This window comes from Eucalyptus grandis, chromosome 3 (genome assembly GCF_016545825.1).
Source record: "Eucalyptus grandis isolate ANBG69807.140 chromosome 3, ASM1654582v1, whole genome shotgun sequence".
NCBI classification, from domain to species: Eukaryota; Viridiplantae; Streptophyta; class Magnoliopsida; order Myrtales; family Myrtaceae; genus Eucalyptus; species Eucalyptus grandis.
Genome location: NC_052614.1, coordinates 1,794,236 through 1,815,076, shown reverse-complemented (window position 1 = coordinate 1,815,076; position 20,841 = coordinate 1,794,236). Strand labels below are relative to the sequence as shown.

The window sequence follows — 20,841 nt, the reverse complement described above, 5'->3', positions numbered from 1 at the left end:
ACTAATTATATTGAATTGAATGGGTCATTCAAATCCTAACATGACTGACACAACATATGTACAATATCCATTTTGTCATCAATCTCAAATAAGTTTGAAAAGAAACTATTCGTAAGCTTACAAAATCCTAGGTTTACATGAAATGTTATATTTATATGGTGTGATCAAATTGTAATTTGTAATCACTATGGAAACAAAATTCATGTATGGTTATTATTAGAGAACTTAATGAACTAAATATGAACAGATCATGATAGATCAGGTTGTTAATCAAGTGGGCACTCTTGTTTAGTTAGATGGATTACATAAGTCAATTTCTGTTTCGCAGTTTGAACTTTGAATTTGGAACAATATTCGTTTATTAATTGAGTTAACTGTTAAGTAGTAACCACTTAGGGTCACCCTTAGTTGTCACATGGAAATCTGAGTCATGAATCAAAAAATTAAATGTATGGATTGTGGATCGTGAATATCATGTGATAGAATCATAAAGTCTATTATAACATTTGAGATTGGTATTCAATGACAGATGTAAATTATTTGTAAAGTGTGGTGTTATTTTTATTGTTAGGTAATAACTAATGATAGAGACACTTCAAAGTCAACTAATGTTATTATTTCCAGACATGAGGTATTGCTACTCTTTTGTCAAATAAGTATCCATTTGACTACAAGGACACAAAGATCATGTACATAGGATTGTAATTGGGTTCCCATTCATAGAATTTAGTATGAGACAATTAGGATTAAATAGGATTTGAGTATTATTGGGTATTGTAATTAGATTCCCATTCATAGAATTTAGTATAAGACAATCAAACCATGCACTGAGCTTGATGCAGCCAACAAGTCATGCAAGGTGACTCCCAAGTTTTTGGTGAAGATTGACTTTGAAACTCAAACAAGGATCAGGATTCTGCTAGAAGTTTAATCACTGAATTTATCAACTAGGATTTGCGATTGTTAGGATTTTACAAAGTTTCCTTCTTCATTTTAAGTTTGAGTAGTAGGATCTTACGTATACTCCAATAATGTTTCTTGTTTAGAGATTTCCTATTTCAATTAGGAGTAGAACTTTTAGAGGGTCTACAAAGATAGTTATAATTTTTACTTTTCAATAGAGTTGGTAATTTATTGAACTTGGTAAGTGTTTACTTCGCAGATTGTGTGATGTGATTCCTCTTTGGTGTCTTGCTTAAAAAACCCTAGGTGTAATGCTTAGGCAGTTTTGCGCGTGATGCCTAAATGTTTATTCTTTATGGTAGGACTCATTGTCCTACATCAAAGCCAATAAATGTTTTTGACACAACATTGTTTGATGCATGAAGTAAATTATGAATCAAAGAAATGGATTGACTCATATCTAATCAGTGAAATCAGAGGTGAATTACTTTAATCAAATATCATATATAATTTATGTACTATTCAATAGATTTATGTACTTTAGGACTTGAATCTGATTGATGTGCTTAATTGCATTCCTGTGTACGACAAAAAAATTCCACCTCGATGCTAATGTCATCATTAATGATTTAAACTAATTCAATCGTCAATGACAAATTAAAGCATAAGGTTTTCTGGGTTCCAGCTCGTTATGAGAATCTATGGTCTGAGTGGATGGTGTCATGTAGAAGCATTCATCTGCGACATGCTCATTTTCATCAAAATTAATATCTTTCAATTATTTGTAAAATTAAGTTCAGTCAAATTAGGAAGGTAATTATTAAGGTGACTCTTAAATGATATGATTAGTATGTGCTTCAATTATGCTTGTGGGTGGAAAAGTTTGTAAATAACTAGTTATGTTTCCATTAAGCATTAGCTGCTTGGTCATGAGTAGAGTGGCAGAGAATGTCACTGAACTTTTATCTACTAGTTTATTACTAATCGTCCTCTTCATGGATTACATTTTATTGAGAAGGGAGTTTGTTTGTACATAATGAATGCTATCTTACCAAAATTTATGGAACAATGGATATGTGTCTTTATGGAACAATGGATATGTGATGTGCTGCAGCGTGGGGCCACAGCGAGGACGCTGTGCTCCCAAGGGGGAGAATTTTGATATGCACTAGCTCTTGTCCCACATCGCTTAGGGAGGGGTCTTATGCACTTAAACTTGTGTGACGCGTTTTAAAGCCGTGAGGACTCAGGTGTCCAAAGCGGACAGTATAATCATTTCTAGCATGGTATAGTATAATAAGCATGGTATAGATAACAAGCAGAATGGAAAACTGTTAAGAAGCTTGATTTCCCATATGGCAGCTATGGTGTGTCTCAACTGGGAGGAGGATGCTCAAGTTAATAGTGTATGTGGCATCTTTCAACTTAAAAGTTGATACAACTTTGCGATCTTTATTACCAATAACTGATATCTTATGGCTCACACCTTTTATAATGATTCGTTTGCAGTTAAATAGTTGTTTTAGTTTGGTTTTCTTAAATACTTAGGATCTTATTTCACAGTCCAACAGCTTTACTATGGGGTTTATGGAAGATTTTTTGAAAGAGTATGTTTGGTCTCATCTGTAACTTGTTGATTCATTTGCCTCCTTAGCTTTAATCTCATATTTTTTTCATCTTTTTTATGTTCCAACTAGAAGTAATTATTCATTCATTTATAGAATGCTTCTGGTAACTCTTTGGCATTTCAAGATCGCACTACTTGATTCTTCCCTCCAAGTCCAAGAGTTCCTCAAATGCTTGGACTAGTGCCCGGAGATGTTGGTTTAACTGACGATGTTCGAGATTCATTTGTAGAGCTCTCAAATTCTTCAAAGCAATGTTTGCATATCTTTTGCAGTGGAGATAAAAGATGGGGTTTTGTGCTTCAGTATATTTGGTGTCTTTCCAATCATAAAATATTGTAAGCGTCTTGTCTATTCAAATCAAATATTTAGCAGTATGGTCTATCAAAGTAAGTCGATGAGTCCTTTCCTTGTTCTTGCTTCTCAATTCTCATGCAGCAGTTTTTCTTAACAAATGGATTTGATGGTAGATTGGCAGTTGATCGGTATTGCTCGGAAAGTAATGGACTGGTTAAATAGACATCTATTCTTGGTGAATTTATGCTTGTAAAAGTTCTAGATGTTTATGTCATGTCATTTACCCAGGCTAGATTTCACTTCCGTTGGTCACTTTAGAGATGACACCTCCAACTTCGATATAGAACAATTATCTGAAGCTTTTTGTCGTTTGGGCTGAGGTTAGCCCGCCTTACATACTTCTTGCTCTACTCTAGGCTATTGGGATCTGCTCTGTTCTAGTTGGATTGAGAGAGCCTATGAAAATCCCCTTTCCAGCAAGTTCAATACAGGCCAATGACATTGCAAAAGCCTTAGACAAGACTTCATAATAAAATTTACTTGGAGGGCCAAGATGTTTGTCAAATTTTCGTGTATAATGACGTTGTAAAAACAAGTGCAAAAAAAGAACAACGTAAATACAAACTTAAGGCAATATTTACAGAACTAAATAGCATGCATATAACGAAGTATCAACACATTAAACTTAAAAGCATAAAGTCATGGCATTGCCTTTTGGTTACCAAAGAATTTTGCATCGAATTCGATAAGATGGTGTTTTCTATTATCAGATGTCAATTTTATGGTGTCAAAGTTATTATCGATAATTGTATGCATTGATAGGCCAAATATGTTGGTATCACAACAGATACTGTGGTGAATATACCTAGTACTCTCCTAGTAAAGTGGTAAATATGTATGGGTTGATATATTACATTCATCCTTTCAAGTTAGATGCATTTTATCCAATTACGAGCTTGAGTTGATCAGCTCAAGAGAATAATGCAGTTAAGCTCCTGAAAATAAAGTGATAATTTAGCACTTATAAATGTGGTAAATTAACACTATAATAAAGAGTGCTCGTGAAATGCATGAGCACTTTTTTTCTTCTTTACACTTGACATTGTAGTTTGGATTGCTCGTACATAAATAGGGATATGTACCCAAAAAAGTCCTAAGCATTTTGCATCAGTACCAATTCAATCATAAACTTTTCCAATCATACCAATTTAGTTATACACATTTCCAATTAGTACCAATTGAGTCCATCTAGTCAATTTATGTCAAAATTACCGACGTGGATGACTGTTATTCTATGTGGCACAACCACCTCTGGTGTGAACATTTTTTAAATAATTTTTTAATAACTGTTGAATTTTTAATTATTTTTTCCTTGTTTTTCCTTTTCCTTTTTTTCTTCTCTTGTTTTTCTTCTTTTCCTTTTTATATTTTTTGTTAATGGTCGGCAAGGGCCACCAGCCAACAATTGAGGCCCGAAAACCCCTTTTAGCCAATAGGTGAGGGCCTACAAGCCCTCGTAAGCAGCTGGTGACAACCGTGACCCTTGTGGATCACCAATTGAGACTTGGACCAACGACCCATGCCAATCAATGGGCGAGGGCTTTAGGCACTCACTAGCAGCTAGCGAGGGTTGTGGCCCCTGCCAACCAATGGGCAAGGGCCCACAAGCCCTCGTCAGCCACTAGGCAAGGGTCACTGCCCTCCTCAATGAGTAATCATCGCCTTTGCATGCAGCTAGCAAGGGCTATGAGCTCTTGCCCAAATCTAAGTGCTAGCCTTTGCCAGCCTTCGCCGCAGCTAATCCCTCATTAGCCACAGCAAGATTCTTGCCCTTTGCTTAGATCTATGCGAGGGTTTGTGTCCCTCACCCGCGGCCCTCGCCTAGTGGCCGAGGGGGCTTGCTGAACCTCGACCATCGACCGTTAATAGTAAAAAAAATAGAAAGAAGAAGAAAAGAGGAAAAAGAGAATGAAAAAGAAAATAAAAAATAAAAAATCATTTTTAAATATTATTGAAAATACCTACATCAACGTCAATAGTGTCATGTAGAATGATCGCCATCCACATTGGCAAATTTCCTCTAAATAGGCTAGATTGACTTAATTGGTATCAGTGCGAAAAAATTTAGAGTTAAATTGGTCTAATTGAAAAATTTATGGCTCAATTGAAACTATTACAATAGGTTTAGGACTTTTTTTCTATATATTTTTCTATATACTCTTCCCTATATAAATAGTGTTAATAATTCTTTTAGCTTGCATTGTTACAGGTGGATATCAGAATAAGCTTCTTTTTATTGTAAAATGAAGTAATTATGGCATTGGATTTTAACATTTCAATCAATTCTTTATACAAATATCTTGCTTGAGTTCAATCTCTGAAGAGCATTGTTTTATTGAGTAACTAAATAAAAAAAGGCAATATAGCATCTAAGTAGTAAGCCCACCCCAAGATGAGTGCTCTCCTATTCTGACTTCCCCGGAGCCTCCTCCAAATGGATGAACTCACTATTGAACGTACAATTTGTTTCACATCTTGCAACAACCAAGTTGTATAACAATATGAGTGGTAAGCAAACCTATTTAACATATATTACAAAGATAGCTACCCCTCGTTATTTAATAGAAATAAATCTATAATAAATGAATTGTTGGATGAGAATAATATGCTTAGGCAAATTTTACATGGTAAATAAAACCTATTTAACATTTTTATTAACATAACTACCCTTCATTATTTAAGAGAAACCGCATGCATTTATGTTTAAGTATCATATAAAGTTATATTTAATCAAAATGAACTAAGACTGTACGTATCATCTCCATTTTATAATATAAATATTTGGATTAACACATATATTAAATTATAGGTGTTTAAGGAAATTTGCAGTCACTAAACCAAACCAATGGAAAACATTTACCGGAAAAAATTGAAATTTTGATTTATCAATTCTGCTTTGGGTTGATTAGGAAATTGTAAAATCAATAAATTTGAGTAAATGAGATCAATAAGTTAGACATCTATAAAAAAAAATGGTAATTTCACAATTAAGTAGAAAGAGAAGTGGGCCTAGCAATTCATTCAAAATAAGAAATGCACAAAAACTTGGTAGAGAAGAGGGATGGCCTCAAGTTAAGCAAGGATCGATAGGGCCCAACCATCGAGAAAATTACATGCTATCTAATTACAAGTCTGCCCTAGATGGTTAAAACAAGTGAAACTCCTCCATTTTCTCTTCCCTCTTTTTATATAGGCTTAATTCCTTTAATATCCTCAAACTTTAAATACAGTCTTTATTCTATCCCAACTTCAATCTCGAAAAGATTGTCAAGTTTAGATCCTATCCCAAATTTGCCCCCAATTTTATGTCTAAAAAATAATCTCAAATTTTATGTTAAATCCCAAACTTATTTTGAATATTTTTGGTCTAAAAAATCACTAGCTAATCTCAAATTTGCTCCCTTTAATTTCAATCCAAAATCAATCGTGAGTTGCTTGACGTGATGTTTCTATGTCAGTAAAAAAATCAACATCAACAAAGTGAGGAGGGAAATTATTCTCCAAAACGAAATCATTTTTTAATGAGAAAATTAGGAAAATTGGAGATGACTAACGGTGAATATTTAGTAGTTGGGTTTTTTTTAGACAAAAATAATTTAGAAAAAAATTGGGATTGGACTTAAAAAAAATTTCTTTAAAAGATGGGAAATTGGAACTATACCTAAAATTGATTTTTTTTAGAGAAGTAGGCCCTTTTATATAGATAGGTATTGTGTCTGGCTAAATCACCGACCCTTTTCATATGATAAGTAATTGATCAATTTTTTTAGGCACTCGAAAGTACAATTTAACACGAATTTTTGGTTTTATATACTTGCAAGTGATCAATATGGTCGCACGGTACCATATGGAACCAGAGCACCTCGTATTTCGTGTGCTTCATCGTTATTTTTGCCATATTTCCTCGGGAAATTGAAAATATTCGCAGACAGCATCGCATTGACTCGAGGGAGAGATCAAGAATAATAAATTTAATCAAAGATAAATGTATTAGTACTAATTGTCCAGCTTGATCAGAAAGATGCTCCCCATAATTTAATCAAAGATAAACGTACCAGCACTACTTGTCCAGCTTGATCAGAAAGATGCTCCCCATAATTTAATCAAAGATAAACGTACCAGTATTACTTGTCCAGCTTGATCATAAAGGAGCATAGCTTGATCAAAAAGATGCTCCCCATAATTTAATCAAAGATAAACGTACCAGTATTACTTGTCCAGCTTGATCATAAAGGAGCATAGCTTGATCAGAAAGATGCTCCCCATAATTTAATCAAAGATAAATGTACTAGTACTACTTGTCCAGCTTGATCAGAAAGATGCTCCCCATAATTTAATCAAAGATAAAAAACGCTCCCCATAATTTAATCAAAGATAAATGTACCAAAGACTACTTGTCCAGCTTTGATCCGGTACTACTTGTCCAGCTTGATCAGAAAGAAGCATAGCTTGATCAAAAAGATGCTCCCCATAATTTAATCAAAGATAAACGTACCAGTACTACTTGTCCAGCTTTATTAGAAAGATGCTCCCTATTGTTTAGATTTGTTAGTGGTGTCCTTATAGCTCAAAATGAAAGAGCGTGCATCTCATCTTTTAATATCTCGTGACTTACAATCTCATCCTTTTTACGGATCAGTTAATTAAGTAGTACTTGATCAATTGATTATCCACTTTTCGACTTGAGGAATTTAACCATCCACTCTCTTATTAACCATCACACTAAGAGTAAATAAGACCACTTTAAGAAATATTTTTTACATCAATATCCGTGTTATAATTACTCTAATTTATTATTTGTCAATGTGTCGAATATTGTCTCGGAAGATGCTCATAAATATAAAGTAGAAATCAATCCACCTAAATCAATTTGCTTATTCAATTCACTAGCAATATTTTTTGTATCCCAAAAGTCCTTGAATAAAATTTAGTTTGTGCTTTCATTTATCCTTTACTCCATTCCTCTAAGGGCACACAAATATGTGTGCTTGATTTGGATTATCTAAGGAAAGGAATTTGATTTGTTAAATTGTCAAAAACATTTAATCAATGTAACGAAAATGTTTTTGACTAGTTTTGTCACCAAAACAATTAATAAGGACTCAAATCGAACATTCACACGTATATGATTATCTAAAGTGTACTTTCCTATAAGTTTTGTGCATGTATGCCCCATATAAGGTTGTATACACGGGCTTATACTCTTCTAGATTATCATTTTGTCCAAATACAAGAATAAATTTATCTTATAACAGATATGTCCCTGACCATTTCATAATATTAAAGAAAAGTAAATTCAAAATTATTGATTTCGAAATATATATACACACACCATTTGAGATTGGGCGATTATTGGTACTATGTAAGTAAGGAATTAGCTTTGCAGACTTTGTGGAATTAGAATTCTCAAGCTTCTAAGGTTGAAACAGATTTATTTAAGTCCTAAAGATTATCTATTTATACAAATATAAAGCTAAAAACTTGAGAATCTCTTGTGCTATCTCGAATTATTCATTGTACTCTTAACAATCATTATTATCTTAATGAGTTAGATAAGGTAAATTTTTTTTTTCTTTTTTTACTAAATAGGTAAAATTTATTATATAATGCGATAAAGGTACCTTCTCGTGTCTTTTCTAGTTTCTAGATGTTTTAGGATGAAGGGAAAATGGTTTTGGTGGTGGCGGGGCCTGAAAAATAAGATTTTGGTAGTGGGCCCCATCTATTTTCTCTTCCTCCGTGAGCTTTTGAGCTGATGAATGAAGCTCAATTTCAATTAAAATGGAAGAAAAATTCAAAAGTTTGTGGCGGGACTTTTGGACTTTGGATTAATAAACAAAAAGCCTTATGGAGTACAATCAAAGCCATTGGAAAATAAATTTCACCTTTCATTGATCTCCATTCGAAATATCTTATACTTCCTAAAAGACTTTTCGTTTACTCCTTGAGTGGAGTAAAGAGATTCTCACTGTCTTTCTATCCAGTGAGAATGGATAGGCAAATGTCAAAGAATTAATTTCGTTTACTTGGACTTTATGCAGCGGATGACTAAAACTAAGCATGCATCATTTGATTATACGTCATGGTCAATTGCACATGAACATACGTCGCAAATTAGGACCTATGCATATTTAAACATGCCATTGCATATTTTGAAAACACAAATACACATGGTGCATGGAGTCATGCTGGCACGTAAGGAAATTATCTTGATTATATCCTTGAAAAAAAAAGTTGCAGCAATTACTTTTGAAATTATTTGATAATTGCACTCAAATTACTTGATTGAAAATGGGGTACCAAAAGGGTGCCATAGAGAAAATGAACCCTCCCTGCACATAATTGAAGACTACTTGCAAATGACCAATGCTTTCACATATGCACTTAGGTTTCAAACCGGCTCAATATTCTTAAATTGATTGGTGGTGACTCTATTTTAAAGAAAATTCATAATTTTCTCATAACTTTTAAAACTTTTGTCCCATTACATGGTTGCTCTTTCAGTGGAACAAGCCCTAATCTCAAGAGCAAAGATGAGACGCTACGATCATCATTGGCATTGATGCATTCACCTCTCACAAACTTGCAAGGTGATTTTGAGGAGGGTGGCTCGTCAGCTGCCAAGAATGACCGTGGGCATGGGGTTAGGACTCTACGATCACGTGAGTGAAGCAGTGACAACAATGAGAAGATCGAGGATTTGGAGTGAGAAAGAGTTGTCGTGAAGTTAAAAATTCTACCTTGAAAAGAAATTAAATGAGAATAAAGACAAAAATTTTGAGCATGAGTGTGTTCAAAGTGGTCTCCACCTTAAAAGATGTGTAGTAAAAAGTTAGAGTAGTCGATTTATCAACACGTACTTACCGATTATTCTACAACCCCTTGAATAATTAACACTGATCAATGCATCATGTGCTGATTGATTCTTACTTGACATTAGGACCTTTCTCAAAGTGGATGTAAAATTATAATCTAATATCTCTTGTCCGGATGCATTGCAAGTGGTTGTTCATCTCCTATTATATATTTAGTAATCCCACTATATCTGCCCATTGTATTCATTTACTGGCAAAATAAAGGCGGACGGGTGTAAAAACTTACGTGTCACCAAAAATAGTTTGAAATGGGTGTAATTTAATGCTATTGGCTGCTCTTTGGTTTGTCCAAGAAATAATAAAGGGAAGATTGCACAGGAAGTCCTAAAAGTGTAATCCTTGCTTACTTCCCCCAAGGAGTCAAGATATCAAGTTGCCAGGGTTTTTCTCTTGACTTTCGTTGGGTTTATGATCGTTCGAAGGCTTTATATATGGTAAATTTTAGGATAAGTAATCTTTGATAATGCAATATTTTCATAGTAAAATGAAGTTTATCGACTTGATACAATAATACTTAACTAGCTCAAAGTGAGAGAGATAAATTCCTAAGTGACATCAAGAGCTTTAAATATATTCGATAAAAATAACTTTTCTGATGGGAAAAAAATTTAACTAAAGTGATGGAAAATTCAATTGTGCAACCACTTCGGGACACTTTGTATGTACTTTACAACTTGTCTGCGGATAACGTAACCATAATTGTCTTTTAATTTTTGGTTTTATATTTTGTTTAATTGCTTCTGCATCGGAACTTGCTCACATGTTTTCTTCTTCCTAGGTGGGATCATCTTGGATTATTATGTGCATTGAAACTTCAACCGTGCAAAGGCAACGAACTCAAACGGATGGTTAGTGGTCCCGGTCAATGAATTACTTATCTAGCTTGGCAAGTGTGAATTATTGGTGTGTGCCAACCGGTTCATTAGATAAATAAAACCAATAAAGAAATATATGTAATAAAGTAAATGCAAAAGCAAAAAGACATTTTTATTTATCTATGAGATTTGATGGATAAAATAAGATAGAAACAAAGCAATAAAAGAAAGTTTTTTTTATTTTGCTAGAGCACAAAATGAAATATACATATACATATACATATACATATACATATAGCATGTTGATAACTTTTTATGATCATCAACACGCATTAATAACATTTTTTAGCATAATCGTCAGACATTTCAGTCTTGACATGAAGTATATCATTTTGACAATATAATATTTAACAGGCTTAAAGTGAGAGGGGCAAAATTCCTAAGTGGGATCAAAAGCTTAAATATATTCAATAAAAATAACTTTTCCGATGGAAAATAAATTAACAAAAGAAGAGGAAAGTCCGACGGTGCAAGTACTGGACTAGGCAGGCCTAACGTCACTATCTTAACGATCTAGTCGGAGTACTTGTCTGGAAAATATTGGACGGGACGAATCTCTACTTTTTTTTCTTCTCTCTCCCCCCACTTTCCATCTTTTCCCGCAAATCCATGTCCCACTCTCGTCCCGAGCCTCTCTCTCTCCACTTCTCTCTCTACTTCTCATCTTCCCAATAAATCCACCGTTTTATTTATATGTATTGAAATTTGAAGAGCCCTAGTCTATTATTAAAATTCGGATTTCCTAGAGCATTGAGATTTGAGCCACGCGAAGGCAACGACTCCAAGCACTTGGTTGCGGTTCCCGGTGAATGAATTACTAATTTATATGTAGCTTGACCCGGTGAATGAATTACTAATTTATATGTAGCTTGACTGGCTTGACTTTTTGGGATTATTGTGATGGCCAACCGGTTTCATAATATAAATCAAACCACAAGAGAACGGGCAACAAGCCCGCGTTTCATTAAATAAATCATTGTTTTCCTTTCTCTCCCCATGCGTGCCCACGCTTTTCCCCTTATATCTCTTCTTTTTTTTAAAAGCCCACTTTTTGACCAAGTCAAGAAGATGGGAAAAATATTAGAGCAATAGCTAAACTAAACCAAGGAAAAACATTCGTCGCAAAAAATTGTAAATTTTGATTTACTTATTTAGCTTTGGGTTGATTGATTAATTGTCAAATTAATAAATCTGGCTAAACAAAATCAATAAGTTGATATTTAAAAAAATTAATTGGTAACTTGACAATTAAGTAGAGAGAAGTGTGATAGGCCCGGCCACTCATTCCAAATAAGAAATGGACAAATTTGATAGAGAAGAGCAATAGTCTCACGTTAATCAAGGACCGGTGGAATTGAGCCACAGTGCAAAGGGATAAAAATAAAATTATATGCTATCTAATTGCAAATATGCCCTTAAATAGGTAAAACTCCTCAATTTTCTCTTCCCTCTTTTTATATAGGCCTAATATCCTAAAAACCCTCAAATTTTAAATCCAGTTTTAATTTTATCTCGAACTTTCTTATCTAAAAAGAAAAATCCTCAACCTTGGATATAGTCTTAAATCTGTCATTGATTTTTTTTTGTCTAAAAAAATCCTAAAATTTTTGTCTAATCCCAGCCTGAACATCTTTTCATCTAAAAAAAATCACCGACCAATCTCAAATTTGCCTTGTTAACCTTATGTTAAAAAACATTGTTAGTTGTTTGATGTGGCATTTTTAAAGTAGAAAAAAGATTCACATTAGCAAAGTGACATGGAAAATTATATCCAAAATGAAATTGTGTTTGATCAAAAACTTAGGAATTAGTCCACCTAGATTAGTTCGCTTATTCAATTCGCTAACAAAAAAGGGCACACAAATATGTGCTTGATTTGGATTATCGAAAGAAATAAATTTGATTTGTTAAAGGGTCAAAAACATTTGGGCACTGGACTCGGCGTGCCCAACACCACCTTTTCGACACTCTGTTTATATTTATCCATTCTGAGCACATCTCTGGAAATGGACTGTGTCTTTCTCCACTTTTCATCTTCTCCCGCAGATCCATGTTCCGCTCTCGTCCCAAGTCTCTCTCTCTCTCCACTTTTCATCTTCCCAACAAATCCACCATCTTATTTATGTGTATTGAAATTTGAACAGCCCCTGTCTATTATTAATATTCGGATTCCCTAGAGCATTGTGAAGGCAACAACTCCAAGCACGTGGTTGCGGTTCCCAGTAAATGAATTACGAATTTATATGTAGCCCGACAAGTTGCCAACTGGTTTCATTATATAAATCAAACCGCAAGAGAACGGGCAACAAGAACGCATTTTCTGTATCCTGAGAGGCATTCCGATTTTTTTCTCTACCACACTTGAAAGTGAAAATCGAGGGTAGAGTCAGGGCAAAGATGAAAGTAATATGCCTAGGTGTATTATTGGTAGTAAGTAAAACCTATTTACATTTTCATTAACATAGCTATCCCTCATTATTTAAGAGGAACCGCATGCATTATGTTAAAGCATTATTTAAAATATTGAACTAACACTGCACGTATTAGTTCCATTCAATAATATAGATATTTGAATTAACATGCATTACAAATTATAGGTGTTGAAGGTAGATTGCAACCACTAAACTAAACCGAGAAAAAAATTTGGAAAAAATTTATGAATTTGGCTTTGGGTTGATTAAGAAATCGTGACATCAATAAATTTGATTAAAGGATTAATTGGTAACTTCATAATTAAATAGAGAGGAGAGTAGTGGGCTTGGCCACTCCTTTGCAATAAGAAATGGATAAAAACTTGATAGAAAAGAGCAATAGCCTCAAGTTAAGGAAGGACTTGTGGGATCCAGCCATCGTGAGTCGGGGTGAAAATAAAATTTTCATATGCTATCTAATTATAAATATGCCCCTCCAGATGATGTTGAAGTCCTCGACTTTCTCTTTCCTCCTTTTATATAATCCTAATTCCTTGAAAACTCTCAAATTTTAGGTTCAATCATAATTTTATCTCAATTTTTTTTTTCAAAAAATTCTCAACTTTAAACTCAATGTTATATCAATCATCAATTTTTTCGTCTAAAAAACTTTCCAAATTTTATATTCAGCCCCAAATGTGCTCCGAATAATGAGAAGAACCTTAAGGACAAGGTCCCTAGAGAGCAATTTGCATCTTGACAAGGGGGTAATTTTGGCATTCAAAGACCGGAATTCACGGTCAAAGAAGTCGAGAAAATCTTAGCTTAAAAAAAGGCAAAGCATTCTCGCCCAAGTGGGGTGGGCGATATTTCAGCACGTAACGATTGCCAAGGAGAGACTGAAAAAGAAAAGGAACGAGTTTTTCTGCATGGCCAAGAAAAGGAGATAGAGAGAGAGGGTTGTGGTCGGCAAAAGAGAAAAAGCTTTTATAAAGAAATTTGAGAAAGTGGTCGGCAAAAGAAGACAGAAAAGGAAGAGCAGTGGAGGTGCAAAGAAAAAATGAAGAGAGAGAGAGAGAGAGAGTTGTCAAGGCACGCGTCACGGAAGGACAGAGCAAAAGTTCGTTTAATATACTTTCGTGATATCCACGTTTTCTCCAAGTTCGCTTTTCCTCTTACACTTTAATTTCAAAGAATTTTACTCCTCTCGATTAAATTTCATCATCATTTTAATTTCTAAGCCAAAAACGAAATCCAAGTTCAGCACTGCTTTGAAGTTGTGCAACTTTTGCTCAAGTTAGAACCAAAGTAAGATAAATCATTTTATCTTTGAAGATCGGAGGACACAAGATCAGCGTTGGAGACCTTGCAAAAGTCATTGTTGATAGTGACAGATTATTCTCACGGGACACCCTCTTTGGAGGAAACTCAATCTCCAACGAATTGACTCTCGCGTATCAACAAATTGCTCACCAATGTGATTTTTCAAAATTTTGCATGCAAAACTCAGAAATTTTGCTTTAACTAAAAGTTACTTCTAATTATCTTCCGTTAAATCCCATGGCTTTACTTTCACAGTTTAAAAACTTCAAAATCGGATTTTGTAATTCAAATATAATTCTAAAAACAACTCCGATTAGATCACCAAAAGATTTGGCATTGCAAATCAAAATAAATCTGACTTGTTGAGGTCTCATGTTTGTGCAAAGCCCTCTTTCTCTTGTTTTTTTTCCCCTCTTCTGTCTGTTTCTTCCTCTTCTTTTCCGTTTCTTTTCCTTTCTCTCCCGTTGCGTCCCCTCCCTTATCCCTTCATATCTCTCTCTCTCTCTCTCTTTTTTTTAAGAAGAAAAACCCACTTTTTGACCAAGACAACAAGAAGGGCAAAACAGTACAGTACAGCAATCCCTAAACTAAATCAATAAAAACCATGAGCCGGAAAAAATTGAAAATTGTGATTTATTAATTTCACTTTGGGTTGATTAAGATATTGTGAAATCAATAAAGTAGAGAAAAGAGTGGGGAGCAAGCCACTCATTCAAAATAAGAAATAGACAAAAATTTGGTAAAGAAGAGGGGTAGCCTCAAGTTAAGCAAGGACAGATGGAACTCAGCCACCGAGCAAGGGCGGAAAAAGAAAATTATATGCTATTTAATTACAAATCTGCCCCCCTAAATGATTAAAACAAGTGAAGCTCCTCGAATTTCTCTTCCCTCTGTTCATACAGTCCTAATTCTCTAAAAATCCTCAAATTTAACGTATAGTCTTAATTCTAGCCTTAACAACTTTTTTTTTGTCTAAAAAAGACAAAAGAGGACAGTCTTGGCATTGAGGGACCGAAATTCATGGCCAAGAAGAGAAGAAAATCTAGGCTTGAAAAAGCAGAGGATTCTCGCCCCAATGGCTGGGCGATTTTTCCGCATGCAATCATTGCCGGAGAGAACTCATAAAAGGAAAGGATTGAGCTTTTCTTCACGATGAAGAAAAGGAGATTTAGAGAGACGATCATGGTCAGCAAAAAGAGAGAAAGCTTTTTTTTTTTTTTTTTTTTAAAGAAAACTGAGAAAGTGTAGGGAAAAGAAAAGAAAGAAAAGAAAGAAAAGAAGAACAGAGGAGGTGAAAAAAAAATTGAAGAGAGAGAGAATTATCCGAGCACGCATGAGGAAATGATAGAGAGCAAAAAGTTGCAATTTCGCCGAAAGATTGATCTACTTGTAGCATCTACATTTTCTTAAAGTTCATCTTTCTTGTGCATTGAAACTTCCACTGCACTAAGGCAACGACTATAAATGCATTTTTGGTCCCGGTCAATGGATTACTAATTTATGTCTAGTTGGGTAAGTTTAAATTATTGATGTGTGCCCAATTAATTGGATTGAATAAATCAAACCAATAAAGATATATATATATATATATATATATATATAATAAAGTAAAAACGAAAGCAAAAAGGCAAGATAGAACTAGAGAAAAAAGGAATTCTTCTCATTGTGCTTAGGTATTGAATATATATATGCATGTTAATAATTTTTATCATCCTCGACTGCGTCCATTACATAATTTTTTCAAGAATAAATTATCGTTAATAATACAACATTTCATTATTAAATTAAAGTTTGTCAGTTTGACTATACAATTTTAATAGGCTCAAAGTATGAGGGGGTAAATTCCTAAGTGGGATTAAGAGCTTACATATATTTAACAAAAAATACCTTTGCTGATGGAAAATTAATTAACAGAAGAAAGATAAAAGTTCAATGGTGCAAGTAGTGGACCAAGCGTGCCCTCTTCATTGTCCTGACGCTTTGCATGTTTTTGTCTGTAACTGAGCACTTGTTTGGAAATTAGTGGAACGGACGAATCCCTCTCTCCTTCTCTCCCCCAACTTTTCATTTTCTCCCACATATCCATGTCACATTCTTGTCCCAATTCTCTCTCCACTTTTCATCTTCCCAACAGATCCACCGTTCTATACGTGTTATCTTTGGATTCTCTTGTGTAATGAGATTTCAGCCACGTGAAGGCAACGACTCTAAGCACGCGGTTGACAAAGCCTGACTTATTGGTGCGATTCTGGTCGCCAACTGGCTCCATTATATAAATCAAACCATAAGAGAATAGGCAACAAGAAAGCATTTCCTATTTCCTGAGAAGCATTCTAGTTTTTTTCTCCGTCATACTTGAAGGTGAATATCAAGGGCAAATTCACAGCAAAGCCGAAATGCATCATTCCATTTTTGGGCATTCTTTTGCCGTGCTCGTGGCACCGGTCCTTCTCTTCGTGCTCGCATTCTATTTTCTCAATAAGAAGAGAACTAGTGCGCGTAGAAATGCAGAAGATGTTGATACTGGTGCATCTGGTTCGATGGCTGCACCGACGGAAACTAATTCCAATGGATCTAGTCCGTCCCTGACAAAAGCGAACAACGGTGCATCTAGTTCGTTGACTGGAAACTGCTATGAGGTATTCTTGAGTTTTAGAGGCCCGGATACTCGACATGGCTTCACTGATCACCTCTATAAAGGGCTCGTTGATGCCGGAATTGATGCTTTCAGAGACGATGATGAGCTCCGTGAAGGCGAGAACATTAGACCAGAGCTTTTGGCAGCAATTAGAAATAGTAAAATTCTAATCCCCATTTCTCCGTGACTTACAGTACAAGTAGTTGGTGCCTGGATGAACTTGTTCAAATAATGGAGTGCAAGAATAATAACGGGCAGATAGTGTTGCCTATATTCTACAAAGTGAAACCAGCTGAAGTGCGATATCAAATCGGGAGGTTTGGAGAGGCATTTCATAAGCGTGAGAGTCGTTTACGTGAGAGGTCTTCTTTTTGTATTTTTTGGTCGAAAGAGGTCTTCTTTCGACCAGCGACTACTTTGGAGAAATGGAAGAAAGCACTCGATGAAGTCAGCACCTTGAAAGGATACGAAACCCAAGGGTAAAATTTTCGCCAAAACATTCTCTAATTTCTTTTAATGTGTGTGGGTGTTTACTGGTTGTTCTAATTCTCTTTTCTTTTTCTTTTTTTGGGTATGTTGATTGTTCTAATTCTCACCTGCTTCATTTTACATTCTCTTTCAACATATAAAAAAACTTGCTGGCAGTAAAGATCCTACGGTGCATGAATTCTATAAGTTATTCTTTCTTTTTTAGTTTTCTGCTTTAACCATATTGACCAATCTAATTATAAATTTTATTGTTATGATCCCATTCACTTGAATAATAAGATTTTTTGAACGAATTTTTACTCTTATATCAAAAGATTTTGTAATAGTATAAGATGATGGTAAATTTTTTTTTGCTTTAACGAATTTACTCTTATATCAGAAGATTTTTTACTCTTATATCAAAATATTTTTTACTTACAATACTTGAATAAATTTTATTGCTTTGATGATATTGACCAATCTAATTATAGGGTGCGTTACATTAATCTTTGTCACAAACTTTTCTAATTATATATTTATTTGAGATTAATAGTACAACTCATTGACGATTTTTATTTAAGGCTCATTAGATGGTAGGTCCAAGCTTTGCCATAATTCTTTATCTTCCCAAGTTACATTTATTAAATCATTGATAAAGTTGATTAGTTATTATTAAAATTATTTTACAAAAGAAATGTTTCATTGGTTATATAAGATGATGGTAAAAAAAAATGATAATTTTTATTATATGTCCATTTAAATGATTTTCAAAGCATTTCCTATCTTCAACAAGTAATTTCTATCTCGTGCATCTGCATATATTGAAGCAATGTTCTTTTTTGGGTAAAACATATTCTTCTACTTCCCTATAAACTCAATACTAGATCATTAAAATCATAGAACATAGATATTCAAAAGGAAAATAAAGTACAACTTGTTGTCATCCCTAGAGGCAATGAAAACTGATAAGAGCACCAATCTAGAATGATACTAAATTCACTACACAATTTAGATTTGCAAGCTTGTAGCATTGCGCAAACAAGAAGAAATCCCTTAAATTGCATTCAAGTAGTTCACAATATCACAATTTGAAAAACTTTTCGGATTGGTGTTACGGGACCTGAATTCAACTTGCATAAAACGTTTTGACTTATATATTGATCGATATCTAATTCTCATATTAGGCTGGCTTATAGGATTTTTGCTTATTCAAATGCTCTAAACAATTTTTAAAGTCACATCCACGTCATCCCTCATATCTTTTTAAGTTTAAATTTGGTTCAAATCCATAATATATACAATATTTAAGATTCATAAGTGATACCCTCAAGTTTTTCTTGGCTTGATAAATTCTGCTGGAGTAATAGTGAAATGGGGCACCCCATTTGGAGCAACCACACTTTAGACTTAGCATATATCATTACATATAGAGGTATGACAACAATGATATTTAAAGTTTTTCAATCTATCCCCAAATTTATTATGTTCTCTATAGATAAACAATATAAAATTATTGTTGCTACATATTTGAACTCATGTCACATTTGACAGGTCTGAAGTAGAGTTGGTGAAATTGATCGTCCGAAAAGTGTTGAACGAACTAAAGAAAAAGTTTCAGTTGGTCATTTCTAAGAATTTGATCGGAATTGATGTTCATGTGAAGAAGGTTATGGAATTTGTGGATAATAAATCTCATGACACCCTATTTATTGGCATCCACGGAATGGGAGGCATTGGTAAGACTACGCTTGCTAAAGCCATCTACAATAAGCTCTTCGATCAATTTGAGCATCATAGCTTCATTGCTGATATAAGGGAATCATGGAAGCATAATGGTGTACATTATTTACAAAATCGGTTAATCTATGATATATTGAAGCAAAAAGATGAAGTCGATACTAAGGATGAAGGGATTGAGTTCATCTCCTCCAGGTTTAAGTGTAAAAAGGTCCTTGTTCTTCTTGATGATGTGGATGATGTCAATCAGGTGAAGTGTTTGGCTGGTAATCATGATTGGTTTTCTTCGGGAAGTAGGATCATTATTACCACCAGAAACAAGGGGGTTCTTGAAGAAGCTAGGGTAGACTACAACCATGAACATGAGGTACTAGATGGCAATCAATCTTTGATTTTGTTTAGCAAACATGCATTTCGAAAGAACTCTCCTCCAGAGAAATTTGAGGACCTCACTCGTGAAGTCGTATCCATCATCAACGGGCTTCCCTTATCCCTTGAGGTTTTAGGTTCACTTTTGTGTGGGAAAGAGCAAGCATTTTGGAGAGGTAAAATAGACAAGTTAAAAAAAGTGCCTCCTAAGGAAGTGCAAGAGAAGTTAAGGATAAGTATTGAAGCATTGGACTATCAGCAAAAACAAATATTTTTGGATATTGCTTGCTTTTTCATCGGCAGTAAGAGGAATATCGCATCCTACATGTGGAATGCCTGTGAATTTGTCCCAGAGGAGGGGATTGAAGTATTGATATTCATGTCATTAATAAAAGTTGGAAATGATAATAAGCTCAGAATGCATGACCAATTGAGAGATCTTGGTAGGGAAATAGTTCGTGAAGAAAACCAACGAGAGCCTTGGTGCCGTAGTAGGTTATGGGACTATGATGAAGCTCAAAAAGTGCTAAAGGAAAATAAGGTAACTATTTTCGTTTCTTTTTCTCATTTAGTCCATGTTCTACGCTTAAGAGTAATGTTGGTCACTACTTAGTGCTTGGTCTAGTGGACTGAGAACCTTCACTATTGCCCTCGAATGTTTCATTGACGTGATTAGAAAGTAGGGAGTTGCTCTCTCATAGAAAGAATTTCCTTTTATGATTTTTCTGTCATATATTAATATTCCCTACCACATGAAATTAAGTGTACATTGCAATATATATACATATTAAATCTCTTGTTTGATATATTAATTAGTAAAATCTTGTATTTCACGTATAACTTTTTCACTTGATAAATGGCCCTCTTCGCTGAAAATCTTTGTTTCTCTTTCGAGATGACTTTCACGATTTTCATGTTCTTGTATTATGTTAAATCAATACTTTTAATAAAAACCACTTCCTATAGAGTTTTTTTTTTTTTTCCAGCCAGGTTACTTAACAGGTACTCCCAAAATACCTTTCAGACAAAATCTACAGGCTGAAGCAAAGGGCGAGATAGATTGCTCGCCACAACTAATAAAAAATCAAAAGTAAATATCTTGCTCTCCCGTCAAAAGATCAAATAATACTCAGATTCCAGAAAACTATTAAAAAAAAATCATGCATAATTCAGCGTGTCGACAAGTTTCACGGATATATCGCCAAAAAAAAAAATTGGCCGAAGTGCGTGCTCTTGAAAAAAAACAAAAGATGAAGAATA

The 20,841-nt window shown here is 34.4% G+C and overlaps 1 protein-coding gene and 1 long non-coding RNA gene across 2 annotated transcripts; both read left to right on the top strand.

Annotated features, from left to right (window-relative positions):
• Nucleotides 1-550: 550 nt before the first annotated feature.
• LOC120291188 lies at nt 551-1,161 on the top strand. The gene is made up of 2 exons (XR_005549088.1): nt 551-631; nt 843-1,161. It is a non-coding gene; the product is annotated as an uncharacterized LOC120291188 (long non-coding RNA).
• Nucleotides 1,162-17,238: 16,077 nt separating this feature from the next.
• Nucleotides 17,239-20,773, top strand: LOC104431867 (disease resistance protein RUN1-like). Its single transcript, XM_039308549.1, has 2 exons — nt 17,239-17,486; nt 19,027-20,773. Exons 1-2 carry the CDS (start codon nt 17,239-17,241, stop codon nt 20,192-20,194), a joined length of 1,416 nt encoding a protein of 471 aa, XP_039164483.1. The 3' UTR covers nt 20,195-20,773.
• The last annotated feature ends 68 nt before the right edge of the window (nt 20,774-20,841 follow it).

Bases quoted from the DNA above. Each gene is read 5' to 3' on its own strand.
- LOC104431867 (XM_039308549.1), top strand. From the start codon at position 17,239: ATGGAGTGCAAGAATAATAACGGGCAGATAGTGTTGCCTATATTCTAC. The intron at 17,487-19,026 runs GTAAAATTTTCG...CACATTTGACAG, and splicing joins AAAGGATACGAAACCCAAGG to GTCTGAAGTAGAGTTGGTGA.